This window comes from Thalassophryne amazonica, chromosome 2 (genome assembly GCF_902500255.1).
Source record: "Thalassophryne amazonica chromosome 2, fThaAma1.1, whole genome shotgun sequence".
NCBI classification, from domain to species: Eukaryota; Metazoa; Chordata; class Actinopteri; order Batrachoidiformes; family Batrachoididae; genus Thalassophryne; species Thalassophryne amazonica.
The window spans coordinates 143518891-143545017 of NC_047104.1; the positions used below are offsets into that span (position 1 = coordinate 143518891).

The 26127-nt window shown below is 41.4% G+C and overlaps 1 protein-coding gene and 1 non-coding gene across 2 annotated transcripts in view; both read left to right on the plus strand.

The window, feature by feature from the left end:
- Nucleotides 1-26127, plus strand: part of LOC117532118 (cytoskeleton-associated protein 5-like) — a 106207-nt gene that overhangs the window by 54143 nt on the left and 25937 nt on the right. The window contains exons 31-34 of the mRNA XM_034195391.1: nucleotides 13183-13386; nucleotides 17497-17632; nucleotides 18980-19173; nucleotides 19407-19576. Coding sequence (XP_034051282.1) covers nucleotides 13183-13386; nucleotides 17497-17632; nucleotides 18980-19173; nucleotides 19407-19576 — 704 coding nt within the window. The remainder of the gene's footprint in view (nucleotides 1-13182; nucleotides 13387-17496; nucleotides 17633-18979; nucleotides 19174-19406; nucleotides 19577-26127) is intronic.
- On the plus strand, nucleotides 17293-17405 carry LOC117504691. The gene has a single exon (XR_004558882.1). It is a non-coding gene; the product is annotated as a small nucleolar RNA SNORD67 (small nucleolar RNA).

Genomic DNA, 26127 nt, shown 5'->3' on the forward strand with positions numbered 1-26127 from the left:
TATATATGAGGCTGTCCATCTGTCTCATTCACATTATGAATAAACCTCTTCTGACGTTGCTTGCGTTGTTCTCTGGCTCGGTCCACAGTGAGCTGCAATTCTTGGGTCAACCACCAGGCCAGGAATCCGAGGAGCACGAAACACACTAAGATCACAACGCAACCGGCTGCCCTACCAACAGTCCGGCAGCGGCGGCGCTGAGCACGCCGCTCCGGGGTCTGCTGTAGTTCAGTCATGATTGCTAGGATACAGTGTTGTTAACCACCTCACCTAATAGTGCAAGGATCTCCCTGCTTCTCTGGCATTGAGACAATCTATTGCTAATTAAATAGACTCCCTTTGTAGCCAGACTTCCCCTTACACTGTGGAGGCAGCCAACACACGCTGTATCTTACAGTGATGTATCCACGTTGATCTCTCCGCTATCTTTACTGCAGTTGGTGTTGTTAACAGCACTTGGTATGGACCTTCCCAACGAGGACTGGACCAGTTCTTCCTCTTAATCACTCTGATGATCACCCAGTCTCCTGGCTAGACTACTGGAAGGCCGTCCTGTGGAAGATCAAAATTATTCGGCAGTAAATGTGTTTAAGTTCTCTTTCTGTGTTAATGTCTTTTTCATAAAATTTGCTAATGTTTGTTCCTCATCTGCTGTTTTAGTATCCATGTCAAAATTGGTAGACGATATGGTCGTCCATAAAGTATCTCAAATGGTGTTAACCCTGATGGTGTTGGTGTTATTCTCATATACAATTTTACTAGGTCCAAACATTCAATCCAGGTTCGTTTTGTCTCTTCTATACATTTCCTTAATCTTATTTTTATTGTGCCCTTTGTCCTTTCCACTAATCCTGCACTGTGTGGATGATAAGCACAATGATTTTTTAGATTGACCTGTAGCGCTTCTCCTACGTATTGCACTATTGTATTAACAAAATGCGCTCCATTATCTGAATAGACTGTTTCTGGTATTCCAAATCGTGGAATGATGTCTTTGCACAATGCCTTAGCCACTGTAAGTGCATCTGCATGTTTTGTAGGGAACAATTCTACCCATTTTGAGAAGGCATCAGTTATGACTAAACAAAATTCCTTCCCTTCATGTTTACTCAGCTGTATATAATCCATATGAATCACTTGAAAGGGATATTGTGGTGTTGGAAATTTGCCTCTTTGGGGTCTCAAATTGCCTTGTGAGTTGTTTTGCACATATCATGCATGCTCTACAATGCTGTTTTGCATATGCATCGAACCCATAAAGACAAAAAATAGATTGCAATTGCGATATCATACCCCCTGATGAGACATGCGTCACGCCATGGCTCATAATAGCTGCCCATTTAAACATATTTTTTGGCAATATGGGTTTCTTTTGTGGTCATACGTACAAATCATTTGCATACGTTTATCCACATTTGTTTTTCTCTGTCAGTTGCCTGCTGTTGCATGTCAGCAAGCAGTGTATGACCTAAATGCAAATCCGGAGGGGTGTCCTGTACAACAAAAATAGAAGAAGCTGCTGCTGCCTCTTTTGCTGCTCTGTCAGCAAAATCATTTCCTTTTGACATACTGTCAGAGCCTTTGGTGTGAGCCGCACATTTGCATATAGCAATTTGTTGAGGCAATTTCACAGTCTTCAGTAGTGCAGTTAGGAGAGTGGCATGAGTCACTGGCTTTCCAGATGATGTCACCATTCCACGCTCTTCCCACAGTTTTGCAAACACATGCACTGTGCTGAAAGCGTACTGGCTGTCTGTATAAATTGATACAGCCGTACCTTTAAACAGATAGCAAGCTGCAGTTAAAGCAACTAATTCAGCTGCTTGTGCTGAAAATGACGATGGCAATGAAGCAGAATCCAATACTTCTGAATTTGTGACAACAGCATATCCAGATTGTGTTTGTCCATAAGCATTTTTAGTGGAAGAACCATCCACATACACAATTGTACTGTTTGGGATGGGTGTGTCCTGGAGGTCTGGGCGTGCTTTCGTACAGACCGTAGCTACATCAAGACAATTGTGCGGCTCACCATCCTCAGGTAAAGGTATCAATGTGGATGGATTCAATGTTGTACAGCGCTCTACCGTAAGATGTGGTTGTGGTAATAGCAAGGACATACACGAAAGATGTCTTGCTGGGGACAAAAGGCTCATGTTTGTCTGCAACAGAAGTGCAGAAACTGCATGTGGAACTTTCAGTGTCAACTGATGGAATAGAACAACATTACTGCTACTTTGAACAGCCATAGAGGCTGCAATAACAGCTTGTACGCATGGTGGTAAAGCACTTGCTACTGCATCCAATTTAGATGAGTAGTAGGCAACTGGCCTCAATTTTGAGCCATACACTTGAACCAAAACACTAGTCATGAACTTATTCTTACAATCAACTGTTTGAATGAATGGTTTACTATAATCTGGTAGTGCCAAAACTGTGGATGACACTAATGTTTGTTTGACTTTTACAAAGGCTTCCTCAGCATCTTTGTTCCATTCCAACACGGTTGACATTGAAATATCATCCTTGTACATCAAATCAGAAAGTGGACTAGTCAATTCTGCATAGCAGGGAATCCATGCCCTGCAGTAATTAGTCAGTCCAAGAAATGACATCATCTGCTTTTTGGTTTGTGGTTTTGGAGCGTGCAAAATTGCTTCCTTCCTGTCAGACAGGATCGTGCGCCCAGTGGCTGATAATTCATGTCCTAAATATTTTACTTTATCCCTACACAACTGAACTTTGTTTTTACTCACTTTGTGGCCATTATCAAATAAGAAACATAATAATGCTACTGTGTCAGTTATGCAGTTTTCTCGTGTGTCAGAGGCAATCAAAATGTCATCAACATACACCAATAGTTGGCTATCTGCCGGTGGAACGAAATTTGCTAAACATGCTGACATGACTTGAGAATAAATAGTTGGACTCTCTGCGTAACCCTGCGGTAATCTGGTGAATGTATATCGTTGTCCTTTAAAGGTAAAAGCAAACCAGAATTGACTATCTGGGTGTACTGGCACAGAGAAAAATGCATTACTTATGTCAATTACTGAGAAACTATTAGAATTTTGTCTCAGCGAATTTAACAAGGTGTGTGGATCTGGAACACATGGTGCTCTTTTAATCACAGCAGCATTTACTGCCTGCAGATCTTGAATCATTCTCCACCCTACTGAGGGCGGAGCCTTTTTTACAGGAAATATGGGTGTGTTACATGGTGAATCTGGACATGGCACTATTACTCCTGCTGTTAATAAATTCTCTATTACTGGCCTGATTCCTTCAATTGCATCAGGTTTCAATGGATACTGTCTTATACATGGTCTGTATTCTGTTTTTGGTCTTATAACTACAGGTTGTGCATTTTTTATCAGTCCTACGTCTGAAGGACCTGTTGTCCACAATCCTGATGGTACAGAAGAGAGAAGATCATCCTCTTCAGGACTCAACTGAAACACTCAGGATTGTGAAGTGGACACATCAATGTGTGTTCCAGCTGTCAGCACCAATGGGACATTAACTGGCACTTTATACAATTTAGTTGATGGACTGAACTCCGTTCGTGGTCCAACTCTGCTCCAATCAGTGGCTGACAAAGCTGTTATGACTGTCAGTCCCAATTCTTGCCATTCTGTCAAATATGGCTTACAAAGTGACACATGCAAAGGCATACCTGTGAATCTCAATTTTAAAATGTCTTCAGTGGCACCTGTCACTGTTATGACAGCTGTTGAGTTGCCATCATGAATCAAATCGGTCATTGTCAGCTTCACAGGTGAAACGTTTTTCAATTTGTTTTCATAGTCACCATCCGGACCTGGAGGATCTTTATGCCACATTGTGACATGCAGGTCAGGTGGTGACATCTTTTGTTCAGGATTTTTTAGTAGGGCTGTCGCTTGCAAGACGACATCTTTACCCCATCCAGCAGCATCTTCTTCTGAAATGTCAAATGTATAGTAATAGTGGAATGTGGGGTCATCGCTTTCTTCTCTTACCATGTTAACGCCTCCTGTGCGTTCAACAACTAATTTCCCTTGTTCCACAATTATGGACAAGCCCAATGCAGTCAATCCGTCTCGTCCTAAAAGGTTAACTGGACATTGTGGCATGTTCAACACTGACATAGTACATGTCAGGCCAAATGGATCTGCCAACGTTATGGGTTTAGTGATAGGGACGTCTGATGTTTGTCCATTTGCAGAGCGAACCCTAAAGATTTCGTTGCTTAATTGATGGACAGGTATGTTGTCATTACATGTGGTTCTACATGCTCCTGTATCACAAAGGAATGTCACTGGTCGTCCATTTACCAACAAAGTCACTTCTGGTTTTGGTACCGGATTTCCCAGTAAGGCACACAGATCCATATCACAATCAGACTGCCTATCTGATGTGGAATCATGGATTATGGATTCTAGTCATTGTGGATACTGTGGCTGCGGAGGATTATTCCGTTGTGGAATTCCTCCTGCTGCTCCCTCAGTAGGTGGATTCGGACAATTTCTACATATGTCCCTCTCTTCCACAGTTCCAACAAATCAGGGGACCACGTGGTGGCCCTCCCTGTCTGTGCTGCTGTTGTGGTTGCCATGGTCCTTGACGTTGTGGCTGTCCACCTTGTCTGTTTTGCCATGGCTTTTGGGGGCGTTTGCACTGCTTCTGCTGTCTTAAGTTACCCTGTTGGTAACATATTTCATCATCTCCGTGTGCTACATACACTCCTTTGTTGCTGTTTCCTGTCTTTTTCTGCTTTAAGACTCCTTCTGCATGACAGCAGTGTGTATGTGTTTCTTCCAATGTGCCTGTAGGCAATCCAATCCAATGTTTCTGTATCCAAGCATTTATATCCTTATTGGAATGTTGGATCAGAGCGTTTTTCAATTGTTGTTCATACACTGGTGTTCCTGGCAATATGCCACTATGGACCCTAAATACACTCTCAAATCTGCATCTAAACTCTGTCCATGGTTCTCCTTCTTTCTGTGTTGTCCTGGTAATTTCAGTGTAATTTATTTTTGGTCCTAACACACCTTTTGCTCGTGTAATCATAGCTTCCACTCTTGTTTTCAAGACTAGATCATCATGTGGCAATGGTACGCCATCCTGGTCTGCAGGATTCCAGTCTCCGCGTATCTGACTCCATTTAGGGCCACATGCTTTCATCCACACCTGTTGGACTTCAGGTCCATTAAGGTGGTAAGAATTTCGAATGTTTTCTATATCCTGCATAAATCCCTCAATATCGACATGTGGCGATGGTATCATGTCGACTGCTGCTTTGATATCATCAGCATTCCATGTTCGATATACGAGCATGGTTGATCGATGTCCTGCTGTTCCTGCACGAGGATTTGGTACTTCTATCATAGGATAGGCACCTCCCTGGTCACTGTGTTCCACCATGGGAGGGGCTGTGGGCACTTTCGCTTGACTGCGTGTTTGTGGTTTTTCTGGTTTTTCACTTTTTACTTTAGGTTTTACTGCCAAATCATACTGTGGTGGCGGTACATCGTCATCCTCTGGTAGAGGAGATAAAGGTGTTGTTGTCACCGACGATCCAGCCGGCGGTGGTTGTTCTGGTTCTCTGTGCTGAATTATCACATCTTCTTCTGCCTTACCTACAGCTTTCTTTTTCCTTGCTTTCTCTAATCGTTGCTTCTCTGCTCCCTTCCGTCTGTTCTCTGCTTCCTCCTCCCAAAATGCCACTAAATCTGCCCCTACTTTCTGCATCTTTTCTCATCACCTTTATGTTGCTGTTCTAACTCCTTCTTTAGCTTCTGTATACTGATCAGGTTCAGTCGTCCGTCAAAGTCATGTTTATTTATCCAGGTCTCCAATTTCTTTGTTGCTTTTGGATTTTTTGCTTCCATAAATTTCCAGTCAGTTGATAAATTTTCCTTATTTTTAGACGTCTTACCCCCCATTTTTATTATCCCTTGTTATAATTTGGACTTCAGACGGGGGCACACCTAGGGTGTTCTAAATCTGAAGTTTTCACTTCTTCGGACGTGACAATTAATTTGCCGTCGTGTGGTTGATTCCTTTCACCTCCCCGTAGGAAGCGGAATCACTTGCCTCCGCATCCACACGCGGTTGTCACTAACGTTGTCCAAAGTATTACACTTTCACACAGTTATTTACACTTACACAAAACACTATTTACACATAGAAACACTTTTAATAATCGTACGCGTATTCTTATGCCAGGGGAGCTCGCCCTCCCGTGAAATTTAACTAATGTCCTGCATTAGGGGACTCCGCCGTCCCTGCCAGATTTAACTGCTTTTTTACAGTGCACGTATTTCTACCCGGGATTTCCTTTACGTATTAAAACAGAGGAGTCCGTACCCTCCTCGCGGATTTTAACTGCTTTGCATTAACAGACGATTCCACGCCATCGCTTACGGAGTTTAACTGTTTATGTGATCACACTTTTATCCCCTACCGGTACGCGTATATAAACAGAGGAGTCCGCACCCTCCTTACAGAGTTTAACTGTGTTTCATTAACAGACGATTCTGTATCATCGCTTGCGGAATTTAACTGTTTTATGTGATCTGATCACCACTCACTCAGTACTGTTTACAAAGAAATTTTACTCACTGACTCGACTTCCTGTCTGTCTTCTTCGGGAAAATCTCGTCAACCAGACGATGCCAACGGTGGTCGACAATTGCAGACACGATCAATCGATCGGACCTTGGCCAAGGATTTACGTCTGGACTTGGCGACCCCCGCCGGACGCCTCCGGTATTGTTGAGATCCCGGACGTAGCCCCCAGTCAATGTTGGGTATTTTCTCCTCCAAACATTCTTAAAACCTTTGATAAGACAAACAGAGTCAAGAGACACCAGTGAGACAGTCAAATTAATCACGCGCGGAGTGCGGCCAGGCTGTACACCAAGGCTACACTAAAGTCTGGCCTGTGCTCCCGCTCTTTTTATTAGAGATGCCCTCATTACATCATAAAACTTGTCCTAAGGGGGTGGGGGGACAACGCGAGACAAGTTTCTTCCCGTAACATAAACACATACGTCAATAAGTGCAGCTGTAAGGAAAAAGTTTCTTTCTTTTACTCTTATCGTCGGAGGTCAGCACATCTCGTTCGTCTGTTGCAGTTATCATCTGTTGTGCATCTGCCTGGAGTGTCCTGGTCTTCACGCTAAGCATCACATCACAACAGTCAAAACAACCTTCAGGTCTATTACTCCCAGTTCATGACTGACCCCGTCATGCTTCACTCCCAGTCGTTAGCAGCTACAAAAACAAGTTGTATAATAATAATAATAAGTACATCCAGCTCTTCATTCCCAGTTCAGATTGACCCCAGCATGCTAAAACAAGGTTGAATAACACGTACATTCTCAGGGTTAGTGCAAACAGCACAACACCGTTCTCATGAGAAAGAAGACAAAGGTCCAAATGTTTAACAGTGATAACATATATATATAAAATCCTTAACAGCCAGCATACTCACCGGACATGTCACTCATTGAGCATGTTTGGGATGCTCTGGACCGGCGTATACGACAGCGTGTACCAGTTCCTGCCAATATCCAGCAACTTCGCACAGCCATTGAAGAGGAGTGGACCAACATTCCACAGGCCACAATTGACAACCTAATCAACTCTATGCGAAGATGTGTTGCACTGCATGAGGCAAATGGTGTTCACACCAGATACTGACTGGTATCCCTCCCCCCCAATAAAACAAAATTGCACCTTTCAGAGTGGCCTTTTATTGTGGACAGTCTAAGGCACACCTTTGCACTAATCATGGTGTCTAATCAGCATCTTGGTATGGCACACCTGTGAGGTGGGATGGATTATCTCAGCAAAGCAGAAGTGCTCACTATCACAGATTTAGACTGGTTTGTGAACAATATTTGAGGGAAATGGTGATATTGTGTATGTGGAAAAAGTTTTAGATCTTTGAGTTCATCTCATACAAAATGGGAGCAAAACCAAAAGTGTTGCGTTTATATTTTTGTTGAGTATATATCATGATCATGAATTAGAACACAAAGTATCCCCGACGTGTCGTGAACGACACATTTGTCAGAGATGTTGGTTTGTCTGCTGGACATAACCATGATGTGACCCCCTGCGGAGTTGTCATTTGGATTTGGACAGAGATTTTGTGGTGGACACACAAGTTCTACAGGGTGAAACATATCTTGGAGGTGTGGTAATCAAACTGACATTTGGATTAATTTTTTTAAAGGCCAAGGTAAAAGGTGCAACTAAATGCACACACTCCACCACCATCCCGTGTGTTGCTTCATAAATTATGCACTAATGCATTTATCGGTCATCTGGCACTCAGGATAAGACCACCAAAGGAGTGTTTAGATGTTTTTGTCTGTGCCATAAACTGTTCTATCAGACACAGACGTCTTTGACGACCCCATGGAGCAATGGTGGACTTATGTCAAAGTTTGAACATTTTGTGAACGGCAGTGATGTTCCTCCTGTGAAGCATCTGGCTGTGTTTTTGAATGTAATGGGGCTGATGATTCATGTGTTGCTGCCTAGCTTACTATCCCTGGGACAGCCTGGGAGCAAAACATATGATCAACTAACTGGTGGAGGTTTTGACTGCTGACTTCGCTCAGAAGCCCATTATTATTGCAGAGAGCTTACGGTTTTGCAAACGCAAATTGGGAAGATGGGGAGCGTGTGTCACAGTATGTCAGTGTTTTTAAGAAGCCGTTGGAGACCTATGATTATTGGCACACATTTGCAAGATGTACTGCGAGACAGACTGGTCAGGCATGAGAATTTTCACCTTTGTCTTGATCATTTTTGAGGTCTGTGTAAATCCACTGTGAAAATTTGGAGCAGGTTGGAGGTCCATTGGGGTAGTTCGACAGCTTTATCGCTTTGTCGATCACTCTCCTTAACCACTGTATAAATAAAACTGTTTTCTGGTGCCCTCTCACACATTTTACTGTTAAAATCCTTTTACATGTGAATAGGAACCAGGCTAGTTTTACCAGTTTACAAAATGCACAGTTTCATCAGAACGCATCTAATAAAAAGCCTTCCTGGATTTTTAAGCACCATCATTGAATTTCTGAGCTGTGGCAACCATTTATGCATGAGGGTTACGCTGTAATGGGGTATGGCCAAAATAACAGGAACGATGAGGGTCATGTCCAAGAGATTGACAAAGGTACTGAGAAACATTTTAAGTGGATTTGCCTTGAACGAAGTGGTGAGTCAGATGGAACGTGCTCGAGTTTACGAAAATTTGCCCGTGAGCTAGAGGTGCCCGGAAAAGCTTTGTGACGGACAAAGAGCAAGTAAAAGCAAAAACACAAACAAATGAAAGTCTTAATAGTGAATAATAATATTCTTATGATGACGTGATGGTTGGACGCTGGCGCCACGTCCCAGGACGTTGGATGACCCCCTGCCAATTACTATGTGCTCATCTCAGTAATGCACTTTGTTTTTATGCTATTCTGGTTGATCTGTTCCTGTTTCTTGTTTTTTTTTTTTTTTTAAACTTTGTAAAAACCTTGTAACTGTTACAGTTGCCTAAACAGTGGCTCACCCCTATAAGTCTGATCTGCTTAAGGTTTCTTCCCCAATATCATCAGAGGGAGTTTTGCCTTACCACTGTCACCTGTGGGATTGCTCTAGGGGTTGGTAAGGTTGGACATTATTGATGTGAAGCTGGTTGTTGTGGGCAAGGCTCTCTGATGGTAAAGCTGCCACTGAATAAGTCTTGGAGTTTATTTACATCAGTTACAAAGAAATACAAACAGAATGGCACTCTGTGGTAAATCTGCATGGAATAGACAGTTACAGTAGACCAACTGAGTGACTGTGTAAGAAGGAAAAGCGTGAGGAAAGCCACCAAGACACCCAGAAGTTGTTACAGGCTTATGTGGCTGTGATTGAAGAAATTGTGCACAGTGCAAGCTTTGCATTTTGTATCCCCAGTTATACAGCTTGATGAAGTGGTATAGGGGAGGATTTTCTTAAAAAGACCTGATAGTTTAGCTACAAATTGCCAGAAGATACAGTAGTGTTCAGAATAATAGTAGTGCTATGTGACTAAAAAGATTAATTCAGGTTTTGAGTATATTTCTTATTGTTACATGGGAAACAAGGTACCAGTAGATTCTCACAAATCCAACAAGACCAAGCATTCATGATATGCACACTCTTAAGGCTATGAAATTGGGCTATTAGTAAAAAAAAAAAAAAAGTAGAAAAGGGGGTGTTCACAATAATAGTAGTGTGGCATTCAGTCAGTGAGTTTGTCAATTTTGTGGAACAAACAGGTGTGAATCAGGTGTCCCCTATTTAAGGATGAAGCCAGCACCTGTTGAACATGCTTTTCTCTTTGAAAGCCTGGGGAAGATGGGATGTTCAAGACATTGTTTTGAAGAACAGCGTAGTTTGATTAAAAAGTTGATTGGAGAGGGGAAAACGTAAACGCAGGTGCAAAAAATTATAGGCTGTTCATCTACAATGATCTCCAAAGATTTAAAATGGACAAAAAAAAAAAAGAAAACAGACGTGTAGAAGAAAACGGAAAACAACCATCAAAATGGATAGAAGAATAACCAGAATGGCAAAGGCTCACCCATTGATCAGCTCCAGGATGATAAAAGACAGTCTGGAGTTACCTGAAAGTGCTGTGACAGTTAGCCGCCTGTGTGAAGCTGATTTATTTGCAAGAATCCCCCACAAAGTCCCTCTGTTAAATAAAAGACGTGCAGAAGAGGCTACAATTTGCCAAAGAACACATCAACTGGCCTAAAGAGAAATGGAGGAATATTTTGTGGACTGATGAGAGTAAAATTGTTCTTTCTTGGGTCCAAGGGCCGCAGACAGTTTGTGAGATGACCCCCAAACTCTGAATTCAAGCCACAGTTCACAGTGAAGACAGTAAAGCATGGTGGCGCAAGCATCATGATATGGGCATGTTTCTCCTACTATCGTGTTTTGCCTATATATCGCATACCAGGTATCATGGTTCAGTTTGGATATGTCATAATACTTGAAGAGGTCATGTTGCGTTATGCTGAAGAGGACATGTCCTTGAAATGGATGTTTCAACAAGACAGTGACCCCAAGCACACTAGTAATTGAGCAAATTCTTGGTTCCAAACCAACAAAATTAATGCCTTGCAGATGTGAAGAAATCAGGAAAAACTGGTTATACAACTAAATACTAATTTAGTGATTCACAGGATTGCTAAAAAAAAGCAGTTTGAACATAACAGTTTTGAGTTTGTAGCATCAACAGCAGATGCTACTGTTATTGTGAACACCCCCTTTTCTACTTTTTTTTTTTTTTTTTTTTTTACTGATAGCCCAATTTCATAGCCTTAAGAGTGTGCATATCATGAATGCTTGGTCTTGTTGGATTTGTGAGAATCTACTGGTACCTTGTTTCCCATGTAACAAAAAAAAAAACTGGATTAATCTTTTGTCACATAGCACTACTATTATTCTGAACACTACTGTACATCTGAGATGCAAGCCTGGATTTGATTAGTGCACAGGTGTGCCTTAGACTGTCCACAATAAAAGGCCACTCTGAAAGGTGCAGTTTTGTTTTATTGGGGTGGGGATACCAGTCAGTATCTGGTGTGACCACCATTTGCCTCATGTAGTGCAACACATCTCCTTCGCATAGAGTTGATCAGGTTCTCAATTGTGGCCTGTGGAATGTTGGTCCACTCCTCTTCAATGGCTGTGTGAAGTTGCTGGATATTGGCAGGAACTGGTACACGCTGTCGTATACGCCGGTCCAGAGCATCCCAAACATGCTCAATGGGTGACATGTCCGGTGAGTATGCCGGCCATGCAAGAACTGGGACATTTTCAGCTTCCAAGAATTGTGTACAGATCCTTGCAACATGGGGCCGTGCATTATCCTGCTGCAACATGAGGTGATGTTCTTGGATGTATGGCACAACAATGGGCCTCAGGATCTCGTCACGGTATATCTGTGCATTCAAAATGCCATCAATAAAATGCACCTGTGTTCTTCGTCCATAACAGACGCCTGCCCATACCATAACCCCACCGCCACCATGGGCCACTCGATCCACAACATTGACATCAGAAAACCGCTCACCCACACAACGCCACACACGCTGTCTGCCATCTGCCCTGGACAGTGTGAACCGTGATTCATCCGTGAAGAGAACACCTCTCCAACGTGCCAAACGCCAGCGAATGTGAGCATTTGCCCACTCAAGTCAGTTACAACGACGAATTGGAGTCAGGTCGAAACCCCGATGAGGACAACGAGCATGCAGATGAGCTTCCCTGAGACGGTTTCTGACAGTTTATGCAGAAATTCTTTGGTTATGCAAACCGATTGTTTCAGCAGCTGTCCGAGTGGCTGGTCTCAGACGATCTTGGAGGTGAACATGCTGGATGTGGAGGTCCTGGGCTGGTGTGGTTACACGTGGTCTGCGGTTGTGAGGCTGGTTGGATGTACTGCCAAATTCTCTGAAACGCCTTTGGAGACGGCTTATGGTAGAGAAATGCACATTCAATACACGAGCAACAGCTCTGGTTGACATTCCTGCTGTCAGCATGCCAATTGCACGCAACCTCAAATCTTGCGACATCTGTGGCATTGTGCTGTATGATAAAACTGCACCTTTCAGAGTGGCCTTTTATTGTGGGCAGTCTAAGGCACACCTGTGCACTAATCATGGTGTCTAATCAGCATCTTGATATGCCACACCTGTGAGGTGGGATGGATTATCTCATGTGTGAACATGGATGTTGCTATTTTCCTGCTTTTGAGTGCCTCAGAAAAAGCTCAAAGGACATTGCAGTATTTTCAAGTACTTGTGACAAATTGGCTGAAGGCAAATAAAACATTGGACATTTTACTATGAACACAACAATGAATGCAAAAGTACAAAAAGAACTGCATAAGTCTTTAGTATATGACTTGTAGTAAATGGATTCAACTGGTACAAAACCAGTGATGTGGCATTTATAAAATTATTCTGAGGACATTGTTATACTGGATAATGTTCTTTGATAACATGATTTCACAGCTGGAAATATGTTTGATTTCTAAGACAACTTTCTTTGCACTATTTATAGAGTCACTTTTAGTTAATTGGCTTTGTTTTGCTAGTGACTGATTTTTCTCTCTCTCTCTGCTTTCTCCATTTTGACTTGTAGTGTCTCGATGCAGAGAAAGATGCTGTGATGTCCTGCCTGGATCTAATCCTGAAGTGGTTCACATTGCGCTTCTTTGACACAAATACCAGTGTGCTAATGAAGGCGCTGGAGTTTTTGAAGCTCTTGTTCCTGTCCCTTATCAAGCAGGACTACCAACTCAGTGACTTTGAGGCAAACGCATTCCTGCCTTACCTCATCCTTAAGGTTTGTGCATTTATGCGTCTCTGCTGTTGACTAAAATTAGTGTTTTCCCTCTTGGGCATATTTTCATATTAAAGTCCTTTCAAGTTTCACAAAACTGAGAACATTTAGTTTCTATTGAAATCCAAGCATTATAATCTAGGTTTATTTTTGTAATATGTTCTAAAATTACAACTTATTTTAATGGACATATTTATCTGGGGGGAACTCCATAGTGAATATTGTCTTTTCCTTCATCACCGTCATGCAGACGGAGGAGGAAGTACACGTGGGCTTGCGTGAGGTTTTGAGATTACCAGTTGACCCATTTTACATTAACATCCATAAGGTTTCTTGTAAATCTTACAAATCTACCAACTTTTGGTCATAGCATCTAATCCGTTGAGTTTCTCCTCCTCAGGGGTTGAAAATCTAAATGGTCTCCAGATGGCCTGAATTTTGATCATATTAGCACTATCATATTATGAATCCCTTATCTAAATGGTAATAAATAAAATTATAGTGGGCTAATGCAAATTCTTTTTATGACAAATCTTAACGTCAGTGGCGCTATTACCTTTAAGTGTTAGTTGTCCTATAAGAGTAATGTGAGCATCAGTGTGACATTGGTCCACACAACAAGAAAAAATGAATAATAACACAAGCTAGGCTTCAGAATGCAGAACTTCATGAACAAACACTGCAAACTATAGCAGCTAGTTATTTGAGCTGCTAATAAAGCAGCGTTATGTGTGCTTGGTATATTTGAAATGGCTTTTCTTTTGGAGCATGGAGATGTTGATTATTCTGAAGGATTAGTGTGAGAATGTTCTTGTGGAAAAAAAATTTAGACTCAGTTTCCTTCATTAAGAAAGCCACTACTGGTTACTGCTAACTAAGACCCTAAACAGTTTTTTTTTTTTTTCTTCATTGAAACAAAATACTTGAATAACTGCTAAAATGCCAGATTATGAAAGTAATCAATAGCTGCCTTTAATCCAGATGCTACATATTCAGTAAGCATGGGTGTAACAGATAACAAAACCCATGGTTCAGATTGGATCACAGTTTTTAGTCATGGGCTAGCTCTGCTTTCAGATCAGCACAGAGACCAGTTTGCATTCAATTTTATAAAAAGAACTTGAACAGTGAAAACAAGGAACATTTGTTAATAGCCGTAAATTAAAACAAGGTGTCAAATGTTTTTAAATTTAAAAAACCTTTATATTACAGTAGATTGTAATATGAACAGTACCAGTGATGCCGGTAACGCGTTACTTAGTAATGCATTACTCTAATCTAACCACTTTTTTTGTAACGAGTAATCTAACGCGTTAATCTTTCCAAATCAGTAATCAGATTAAAGTTACTTCTCCAAGTCACTGTGCGTTACTATTATTTTTGCATTGTGGGTCGACAGCAGCATTAAACTTGGTCCGTGGGCAGGAGGTCGGGGTTCGACTGAACTGCCCACTTTAAGCGAGCTGTGAGCTTTTCATCAGATCCGACTTGTCCTCACCTCTTAAAGCGCGGTGAAAACAGCACACCTGCACTGAGCTTTACAAAGTCATTTTTATGCTTTATTTTTCTCCTTTATAATTCTGAGCTGAGCCGCTCTGTATCGTCTCGTTAAAAACAGCTGATCCTTCACGACGTGTCAACAACTAACACTATTTTCCACTCAAATGCACCTAAACTCTCTTTCTGAGGACCACATGATGTGAAAACACAATAAAACTTTACCTGTAAATCTGGTCATGTTTTCTGAATAAATAAATGTTATCCATTCTTTGTGCTCAAACGCCAAAGCAGGGGCGAATTCAGGTGGAATGGGGGCGTGGGGCAAGGATGTGCCCCCTCCCCCACAACACCCCTAGATTAAAGGTCCAGTTTTGAAGCCGTTTTTTTTACTACAACTACTAATACTATTTAAAATAATAATAATTTTGACAAGTAAAATGTTTATAGAGAATTTCAATGTTAGAAAAATGTTAGAATTTAATAGTTACATTTACAAACAATGTAGGTTAGAAATTGCAAGTTTTACTGTTACAGTGCTGTCAACAGTTAAATACGAGGTCAAGAAAGATTATTTTACTTTTTATAAAACAAGTATTTATTTTCATTGAAGTCAAGAAAGGGTGACTATAAAGCGAGTTTTGGCAAAACAGGTATCATTATCATGTTGAGGTGGCAGAGGGTTGTTGTCCGCAGCCGGGGAAAGTAACTAAAAAAGTAACTAGTAATCTAACTTAGTTACTTTTACAATTGAGTAATCAGTAAAGTAACTAAGTTACTTTTTCAAGGAGTAATCAGTAATCAGTAATTGGATTACTTTTTCAAAGTAACTGTGGCAACACTGAACAGTACTAATGAATAAAAACTGAGCCATTGTCAGCATTGTATAAAAAACCCTATTAAGAGAAATAAAGCAAACTTAAGTTTATAACTTCAAATTTGTTTTCAAAAAGATGAGGATTTCTGTATTGTCTGGTAAGAGGGTAATGGCTTTATTTGTTTGGCACTTTCAGTGTAAATATGGCACGCCCCTTGTTGAAAAGTTGTCCCCCCCCCCCCCCCCCCCCCAATCATGGCACACACTGACTGTTTGGAATAATCTGTGGTACCAGTGTGCCCATTCCTTCCAAAATGCCTGATAATTTGAAGCAATTCTTAACCCTCTGGGGCTGACACCATCGTATACGACTGCTGATTTAAGCTTTACAAAATTAGAAATAACTTTTTAATGATATGAGATAGAAACGTACTTTTTTTGTTTTTTGCTGAAAAGTTAACTCCGCGGACTTTTGAGCCAGCTGTCAGCCATCTTTGTACTCATCATAGATGCTATGTGATGACGTGCGCAATGTGAGTATCCAATCGGAATTGGTTCATCACATGGTTTTCCAAAATCCAATCGTAGGGCAGATTTACCTCACATGACAAACCAAAGATCGTTTTTAGGAGTGATGCGTTACTGGTTGGTCCATTTGAATAGCCATCTGGCTGCTTGCTCCAATGCGCCCTGTGCCATTAAGCCCAACAATTGGTGAGCAGAGGGAGGAGACGGAGGGCCTCTCACACAATCTCATGTGCTCAGTGTGTGAGTTTCAAAGATGCTCCACTCTTCATTACCTATGAATGTTATTGAATAAGCCTGTGCCATGCTCTTTCACTCCAGCATAAAGCACTGTTTACCATATCAATGGAGCGAGGGGAAGGGGCCGCTCCTCAGAGTGTAAATGGGCCAAAGTGTCAGAGCTGCTTTCAGAGCAGGACAGAACACTCCAAAAACACAGTAGTAGAAGTTTGTGATGTGACCTTTGTATAATAGCAGACAGAAATTGCTTTGAGATGAAGACAAACAAAACACATACACCATTTTGTATATATTGTTCAAAGTGTGCATTTGTTTTTTGTTTGAACTGTTTTGTTGTACAGTCTAACACAGAAGAGCCCAAATTACCTTTTATAAAGTGTCAAGAGTTGTCTACTGTTTTGAATAAATGTGTGTGGAAAATTATTTTCTGCTTTACTTTTTCCTTTATTTCTGATTATAAACTTTTATTACACTTATAAAACACAACTGTAGCATATATATTCTGAAAGTACAGGTTGTGAAAAAAGACATAAAACGTGATTGTGGGATGCAGAGCTGTTAACAGCAATAATAAAACATTTATGCTAGGCGCGTGAACTGTCCAAAAAATGCCCTCGGACCCCAGAGGGTTAAATAATATTTTAAGCTTGCAAACTTGACATGCTGCTTTTTTTCTTTTCTTTTTTTAAATGAATGGCTTCTTTAATAACTGGTTAGATGGTAAATAATCTTGACTTCTGACAAGTTATTAGGAGTTTTCACCTCCATCACTACATGATCTAATGACTGTAAAATAAAATCTTATTGGTGCAGTGAGAGAGGTGCTGGTGTGTGACGGTGATGAGTTGCACTGTTGGCAGAGCTGCTGATTGCAGTGGCACGGCTGCTCTGTCCTGATATCCTGTGGTGACACTTCATGTGCACAGGGGCCATCTGAGTCACACACACAGTGTCACGCAACACTTTGGCGCACCAATGACATAACCTACCTATATCTTGTTTTTATTGTGCTCTTATTCTATCACACCCTACAGATGGGGGAGTCAAAGGACGTGGTGAGGAAGGATGTTCGAGTTATTGCGAACATGATGTGCAAAATGTATCCAGCGAGTAAAATTTTTCCCTTCGTAATGGATGGAACAAAGTCAAAGAACTCCAAACAGAGAGCTGGTAAGGGACAGACTGTCTGCAACTTGAAATAAATTTTATTCTTCGAGCTAGAGGTGGCGCTCCTGTTGTTTTTTTTTTAATGCAGTTACTTGAACATTTTGCATACACAAAGTGTGCAGCTTGACTTCAACCTTTTAACTGTAACACTGTTCGGATTTTATTCATTTATTGCCAATTACCCGGCCCAGGGCGGGTTTGATTCAGAGACTGAAATGAAAAATTGATCTTCACCAACAAAGCTATCACCTGCCACCTATCCTGGATTCTAAAGAACTGTTAGGGTGCAAATAAAGCTGCCTCAGAAGAGACAGCAGCTGCTGCTACTACTACTCTACTACTGCTATTTGCAAGTATTAACATTTGTTAATAGCTGTGAATGAAAACAAGGTGGCAGTAGGGTAGTAGTGCTACTGCTAGTAGTTCAGTCCATGGTAAATGGACTGCATTTATATAGCACTTTTCCATCTGCATCAGACGCTCAAAGCACTTTACAGTTATGCTTCACATTCACCCTGATGTCAGGGTGCTGCCATAAAAGGCGCTCACTACACACCGGGAGCAATAGGGGATTAAAGACCCTGCCCAAGGGCCCTTAGTGATTTTCCAGTCAGGTGGGGATTTGATCTGAGAATCTTCTGGTCTCAAGCCCAACACCTTAACCACTAGACCATCACCTCCCTTAGTAGCGCTCTTTACCTGGAGGAAAAGAGCTCAAAGGAAATAGTGAATAGAAAAGTATGACACTAATCTTTCGGTACCTTTGCTGCTGCTGATGCAACACAAAAGTGTCTCTCCCCTTAACTACTACTACTAAAGTGCTCGATAGCCTTCGTCACTCTCTGTATATAAAAGTATAGGTGTGCCAAATTTGGCTCATTTCTGCAGCACAAAAGTGTCCTCTTAACAACAACAATTATTGCTACTACTGTTACTGTTATTGCTACTATTATTACTAAAGTGCTCAATAACCTGTATCACTCTCTGTATATCAAAGTATATGTGTGCCGAGTTGGCTCATTTCCAAGGTGCCCTTTGGACAGGAGAGGGACACACACATACACACACAGTTGTCTGCTAATATGTAGAAGAGCAGACAAATGCTTGTAAGGGTGTAGTTTTATTGTTTAAGTACACCATTGAACAGTTTTGTTAGAACATTTTTGTTTTTGTTTGATCTTTGGACCACAACATGAAATGCTTCACTTTTATAGTGTTATCCATGTATTTTTAATGTAAACTGTAAGATATGAAAATACTCACCCAAAATGTAAAGGCTTGTTTCTTTTCAGAGGTTTTTTTTTTTTTCCTTTCTTTCTTTCTTTCTTTCTCTGACTCTGTCTTGCCTAGAGTGCCTGGAAGAACTTGGTTGTCTGATTTTGCTATGCGGCATGTCTGTTTGCCAACCGACACCCGCTAAGGCTCTCAAGGAGATCGCAGTCCATATTGGTGACAGGGACACATCAGTTCGGAACGCCGCCCTAAACACCTTAGTGGTGGCTTACAATGTCTGTGGTGAACAGGTCTACAAATTTATTGGCAATGTAAGTAATGTTGAACCTTTTTGTCCCGCTCATTTAATTTGCTTTCTTTTTTGTTCCCTGATAATTGGAATACTAGAGTACTTCAATACTTTATCAGTCTTTTGCAAAATCCTGCTTAAAACAGATGTAAACTCCAGATGTTGTAGCTCTCAGACATTGTAATTTTGCAGCCGTCTCCACTGTTGCGTGCTGTGTGTGCAGAGAAGACACTGAAGTGTACTTTTTGTTTTCAGTTGTCTGACAAGGATATGAGCATGCTGGAGGAAAGGATAAAACGTTCTGCCAAGGAGGCTGTGCCACCGCTTAAAAACACAGAGGAAAAACTGAGCAGAGCCCCTCCTTTACAGGTCAACGCCAGCCTTCTACACAGACAAACATCTGAAAGTGATCTGTCGAATCTCAGGTAAGATTAATCTTGTCAAAACAAAATCCTCCAGGAAACTGAGGAATAATTGATTTCAATCGTATGGTGCATCCAGAAAGTATTCACAGCGCTTCAATTTTTTTCCACATTTTATGTTACAACCTTATTCCAAAATGGAGTAAATTCATTTTTTTCCCTCAAAATTCTACTCTCAACACTCCATATTGACGTGAATTTTGCAAATTTATTAAAAAAAATAGGAAACTAAGAAATCGCATGTACATAATTATTCACACCTGTCGGGTTTAGAATACTGTATCTTTGATAAGAGGAAGAGACAACCAGGCAATAAAACAAGTGAGAGATGGAATTCAATTTTAAGCTCGCGAGGAGTGCAGTCAGGCTGTACACCAAAGCTACACTAAAGTCTGGCCTGCGCTCCCGCTCTTTTTATTTAGGACTTCCCTACATACATGGGCGGTACAGCTCCTAAGGGGAAGAGTGATAGCGCGTGAGCTGTTGCCGCAGAACCGCTGATTGCACAATACATTCAGGACGTTCAGAACCTTTTTAATCTTGGGCTCGATTAAGATGTGTTTAAGACATCTAACGATTAATCACACTTCTTCTGACACAAGGACTAATGTATCATAATCACACTCTGGTTGGAACATTCAATTCTCTATTCTTTATCTCACTGCTCCGCTTACGGCTGCATCCTGCCTAGGTCATCTTCACATCAACTCAACTCAACTTTTTTTCTTATATAGCGCCAAATCACAACAAACAGTTGCCCCAAGGCGCTCCATATTGTAAGGCAAGGCCATACAATAATTATGAAAAACCCCAACTGTCAAAACGACCCCCTATGAGCAAGCACTTGGCAACAGTGGGAAGGAAAAAACTCCCTTTTAACAGGAAGAAACCTCCAGCAGAACCAGGCTCAGGGAGGGGCAGTCTTCTGCTGAGACTGGTTGGGGCTGAGGGAAAAAACCAGGAAAAAGACATGCCGTGAAGGGGGGCAGAGATCGATCACTAATGATTAAATGCAGAGTGATGCATACGGAGCAAACAGAGAAAGAAACAGTGCATCATGGGAACCCCCCCACAATCTACGTCTAAAGCAGCATAACCAAGGGATGGTCCAGGGTCACCCGATCCAGCCCCAACTATAAGCCTTAGCGAAAAGGAAAGTTTTAAGCCTAATCTTAAAAGTAGAGAGGGTATCTGTCTCCCTGATCTGAATTGGGAGCTGGTTCCACAGGAGAGGAGCCTGAAAGCTGAAGGCTCTGCCTCCCATTCTACTCTTACAAACCCAAGGAACTACAAGTAAGCCCGCAGTCTGAGAACGAAGCGCTCTAATGGGGTAATATGGTACTACGAGGTCCCTAAGATAAGATGGGACCTGATTATTCAAAACCTTATAAGTAAGAAGAAGAATTTTAAATTCTATTCTAGAATTAACAGGAAGCCAATGAAGAGAGGCCAACACGGGTGAGATATGCTCTCTCCTGCTAGTCCCCGTCAGTACTCTAGCTGCAGCATTCTGAACCAACTGAAGGCTTTTTAGGGAACTTTTAGGACAACCTGATAATAATGAATTACAATAGTCCAGCCTAGAGGAAATAAATGCATGGATTAGTTTTTCAGCATCACTCTGAGACAAGACCTTTCTGATTTTAGAGATATTGCGTAAATGCAAAAAGGCAGTCCTACATATTTGTTTAATATGCGCTTTGAATGACACATCCTGATCAAAAATGACTCCCAAGATTTCTCACAGTATTACTAGAGATCAGGGAAATGCCATCCAGAGTAACGATCTGGTTAGACACCATGCTTCTAAGATTTGTGGGGCCAAGTACAATAACTTCAGTTTTATCTGAGTTTAAAAGCAGGAAATTAGAGGTCATCCATGTCTTTATGTCTGTAAGACAATCCTGCAGTTTAGCTAATTGGTGTGTATCCTCTGGCTTCATGGATAGATAAAGCTGGGTATAATCTGCGTAACAATGAAAATTTAAGCAATACCGTCTAATAATACTGCCTAAGGGAAGCATGTATAAAGTGAATAAAATTGGTCCTAGCACAGAACCTTGTGGAACTCCATAATTAAGTTTAGTCTGTGAAGAAGATTCCCCATTTACATGAACAAACTGTAATCTATTAGACAAATATGATTCAAACCACCGCAGCGCAGTGCCTTTAATACCTATGACATGCTCTAATCTCTGTAATAAAATTTTATGGTCAACAGTATCAAAAGCAGCACTGAGGTCCAACAGAACAAGCACAGAGATAAGTCCACTGTCCGAAGCCATAAGAAGATCATTTGTAACCTTCACTAATGCTGTTTCTGTACTATGATGAATTCTAAAACCTGACTGAAACTCTTCAAATAGACCATTCCTCTGCAGGTGATCAGTTAGCTGTTTTACAACTACCCTCTCAAGAATCTTTGAGAGAAAAGGAAGGTTGGAAATTGGCCTATAATTAGCTAAGATAGCTGGGTCAAGTGATGGCTTTTTAAGTAATGGTTTAATTACTGCCAGCTTAAAGACCTGTGGTACATAACCAACTAACAAAGATAGATTGATTATATTTAAGATTGAAGCATTAAATAATGGTAAGACTTCCTTGAGCAGCCTGGCAGGAATGGGGTCCAATAAACATGCTGATGGTTTGGACGAAGCAACCAATGAAAATAACTCAGACAGAACAACCGGAGAGAAAGAGTCTAACCAAATACCGGCATCACTGAAAGCAGCCAAAGATAACGATACATCTTTGGGATGGTTATGAGTAATTTTTTCTCTAATAGTCAAAATTTTGTTAGCAAAGAAAGTCATGAAGTCATTACTAGTTAAAGTTAATGGAATACTCAGCTCAATAGAGCTCTGACTCTTTGTCAGCCTAGCTACAGTGCTGAAAAGAAACCTGAGGTTATTCTTATTTTCTTAAATTAGTGATGAGTAGAAAGATGTCCTAGCTTTACGGAGGGCTTTTTTATAGAGCAACAAACTCTTTTTCCAGGCTAAGTGAAGATCTTCTAAATTAGTGAGACGGCATTTCCTCTCCAACTTACGGGTTATCTGCTTTAAGCTACGAGTTTGTGAGTTATACCACGGAGTCAGACACTTCTGATTTAAAGCTCTCTTTTTCAGAGGAGCTACAGCATCCAAAGTTGTCTTCAAAGAGGATGTAAAACTATTGACGAGATACTCTAACTCCCTTACAGAGTTTAGGTAGCTACTCTGCTCTGTGTTGGTATATGACATTATAGAACATAACGAAGGAATCATATCCTTAAACCTAGTTACAGCGCTTTCTGAAAGACTTCTAGTGTAATGAAACTTATTCCCCACTGCAGGGTAGTCCATCAGGGTAAATGTTATTAAAAAATGATCAGACAGAAGGGAGTTTTCAGGGAATACTGTTAAGTCTTCTATTTCCATACCATAAGTCAGAACAAGATCTAAGATATGATTAAAGTGGTGGGTGGACTCATTTACTTTTTGAGCAAAGCCAATAGAGTCTAATAATAGATTAAATGCAGTGTTGAGGCTGTCATTCTCAGCATCTGTGTGGATATTAAAATCGCCCACTATAATTATCTTATCTGAGCTAAGCACTAAGTCAGACAAAAGGTCTGAAAATTCACAGAGAAACTCACAGTAACGACCAGGTGGACGATAGATAATAACAAATAAAACTGGTTTTTGGGACTTCCAATTTGGATGGACAAGACTAAGAGACAAGCTTTCAAATGAATTAAAGCTCTGTCTAGGTTTTTGATTAATTAATAAGCTGGAATGGAAGATTGCTGCTAATCCTCCGCCCCGGCCCGTGCTACGAGCATTCTGACAGTTAGTGTGACTCGGGGGTGTTGACTCATTTAAACTAACATATTCATCCTGCTGTAACCAGGTTTCTGTAAGGCAGAATAAATCAATACGTTGATCAATTATTATATCATTTACCAACAGGGACTTAGAAGAGAGAGACCTAATGTTTAATAGACCACATTTAACTGTTTTAGTCTGTGGTGCAATTGAAGGTGCTATATTATTTTTTCTTTTTGAATTTTTATGCTTAAATAGATTTTTGCTGGTTATTGGTAGTCTGGGAGCAGGCACCGTCTCTACGGGGATGGGGCAACGAGGGGATGGCAGGGGGAGAGAAGCTGCAGAGAGGTGTATAAGACCACAGCTCTGCCTCCTGGTCCCAACGCTGGACAGTCACAGTTTGGAGGATCCAAGAAAATTGGCCAGATTTCTAGAAATGAGAGCTGCTCCATCTAAAGTGGGATGGATGCCGTCTCTCCTAACAAGACCAGGTTTTCCCCAGAAGCTTTGCCAATTATCAATGAAGCCCACCTCATTTTTTGGACACCACTCAGACAGCCAGCAATTCAAGGAGAACATGCGGCTAAACATGTCACTCCCGGTCTGATTGGGGAGGGGCCCAGAGAAAACTACAAAGTCCGACATTGTTTTTGCAAAGTTACACACCGATTTAATGTTAATTTTAGTGACCTCCGATTGGCGTAACCGAGTGTCATTACTGCCGACGTGAATTACAATCTTACCAAATTTACGCTTAGCCTTAGCCAGCAATTTCAAATGTCCTTCGATGTCGCCTGCTCTGGCCCCCGGAAGACAATTGACAATGGTTGCTGGTGTCGCTAACTTCACATTTCTCAAAACAGAGTCGCCAATAACCAGAGTTTGATCCTCGGCGAGTGTGTCGCCGAGTGGGGAAAAACGGTTAGAGATGTGAACGGGTTGACGGTGTACACGGGGCTTCTGTTTAGGGCTACGCTTCCTCCTCACAGTCACCCAGTCAGCCTGCTTTCCCGACTGCCCGGGATCTGCCAGGGGGGAACTAGCGGCGGCTAAGCTACCTTGGTCCGCACCGACTACAGGGGCCTGGCTAGCTGTAGAATTTTCCACGGTGCGGAGCCGAGTCTCCAATTCGCCCAGCCTGGCCTCCAAAGCTACGAATAAGCTGCACTTATTACAAGTACCGTTACTGCTAAAGGAGGCCGAGGAATAACTAAACATTTCACACCCAGAGCAGAAAAGTACGGGAGAGACAGGAGAAGCCGCCATGCTAAATCGGCTAAGAGCTAGTAGCTACGCAACCCAGCGGACTCCTAAAAACACACAAAGTGAATAATGTGTAAATAATTTAAAGGCGATTCAGCAGGAGTGCCCCAATCAAGGCACCAAACAGGCCATGAAGCAGCACAGGCAACGCACGACAACGGTGCTAAAATAAAATAAAAATCAACTAAACACGCTGTGGAGCAGCACAGATAACGCACGACAACAGCGCCAAAAGAGGAAAAAATAAATAAATAAATAAATAAAAACGAAAGCGTTAGCAAGCTAGTTAGCTTGCCAACGCTGATGAAAGTTAACTGATAAAAGTGCTCCGTCGCAATGTTTTGACCGTTAGAGGTCTTCCTTAGGCGTTGGAGCACAGTAAAAAAGTAAAAAAAAGTAAAAAGGTAAAAAAAAGTCTTGAAAAAGACTGTTAATTCAAGTCCAAAGCAGCAGGTAGCAGTCTCTGTGTAAACAGTCCCAACAGAGAGCCAAAATTCTGATGCCAACACGTAAACCAACACGTATCTGAACACGTATCAACTTCCTCTGTCCTCCCAGCATAAATTCCCTTTCTGACCTGAAAAAGAGCTTAGCGTGCACACAGAGATACCACAACTTGCAGAAACACGTCATGTCACATATCTTAAGTAACCTTCACCCATCACACCGGTACAATACACTTTATCAGAGCAGAGAGAACTACATTCTACCAGAGCAGAGAACACGAAACATGCATGATAAAATAAAACAGTGTATCTACAGAATAACTCCAACATTTCCCCTCTGTTTATCATGCATTCCAACGGTATTACATCTTCACCTAAAAGTAAACAATTGTTACTAAGCAACCACTTCTTATTCAGATTTTCAGCTGCAGGGTCATTAAACAATGGTAAGAATACATTTACATTTGGGAGGTCTTATCGTTGGTGTTGAGGTCATCGTCAGGTTCACCATAATCACCTGGATCAGGGAACAGATCTGGAAGATAGTGGTCGTAGTCGTCTGCTTCATAGGCTAAGAGTGTGTTAACTCATCACGTCAACGTTCAAGCTTGAACTGGAGTTGTGAGCTTTTCAATATCATCATAATTCTCAGCACAGTCATTATGGTTTTCTCCACTAAGGTCTGACTGTTTCAATGGTTGATATTTTGGCATAGTTTGTTGGAAAGCCAGATTACACTGTACAAATGTATTTGACACCATTTTGCCAACCATTGTTTTGATATAAGGGATCACACAACACATGCAAAGTCCAATCTGAATTAGGACTATAATAACTGGTGTCACCATTTTCAATAGTAACTGCCACCATGGTCCTGAAGTCGACCAGGGATTCCACCGGTTCACGGCTAGGGTGTCTTTATGCATTGCATCACGAAGTTTATTCAGCTCTTCCAATGCGTCCTGCACATCCACTGAATGAATGGAGTCTGGGATGAAAGTACAGCATGTTGTGTTCAGCAGAACACAAACTCCTC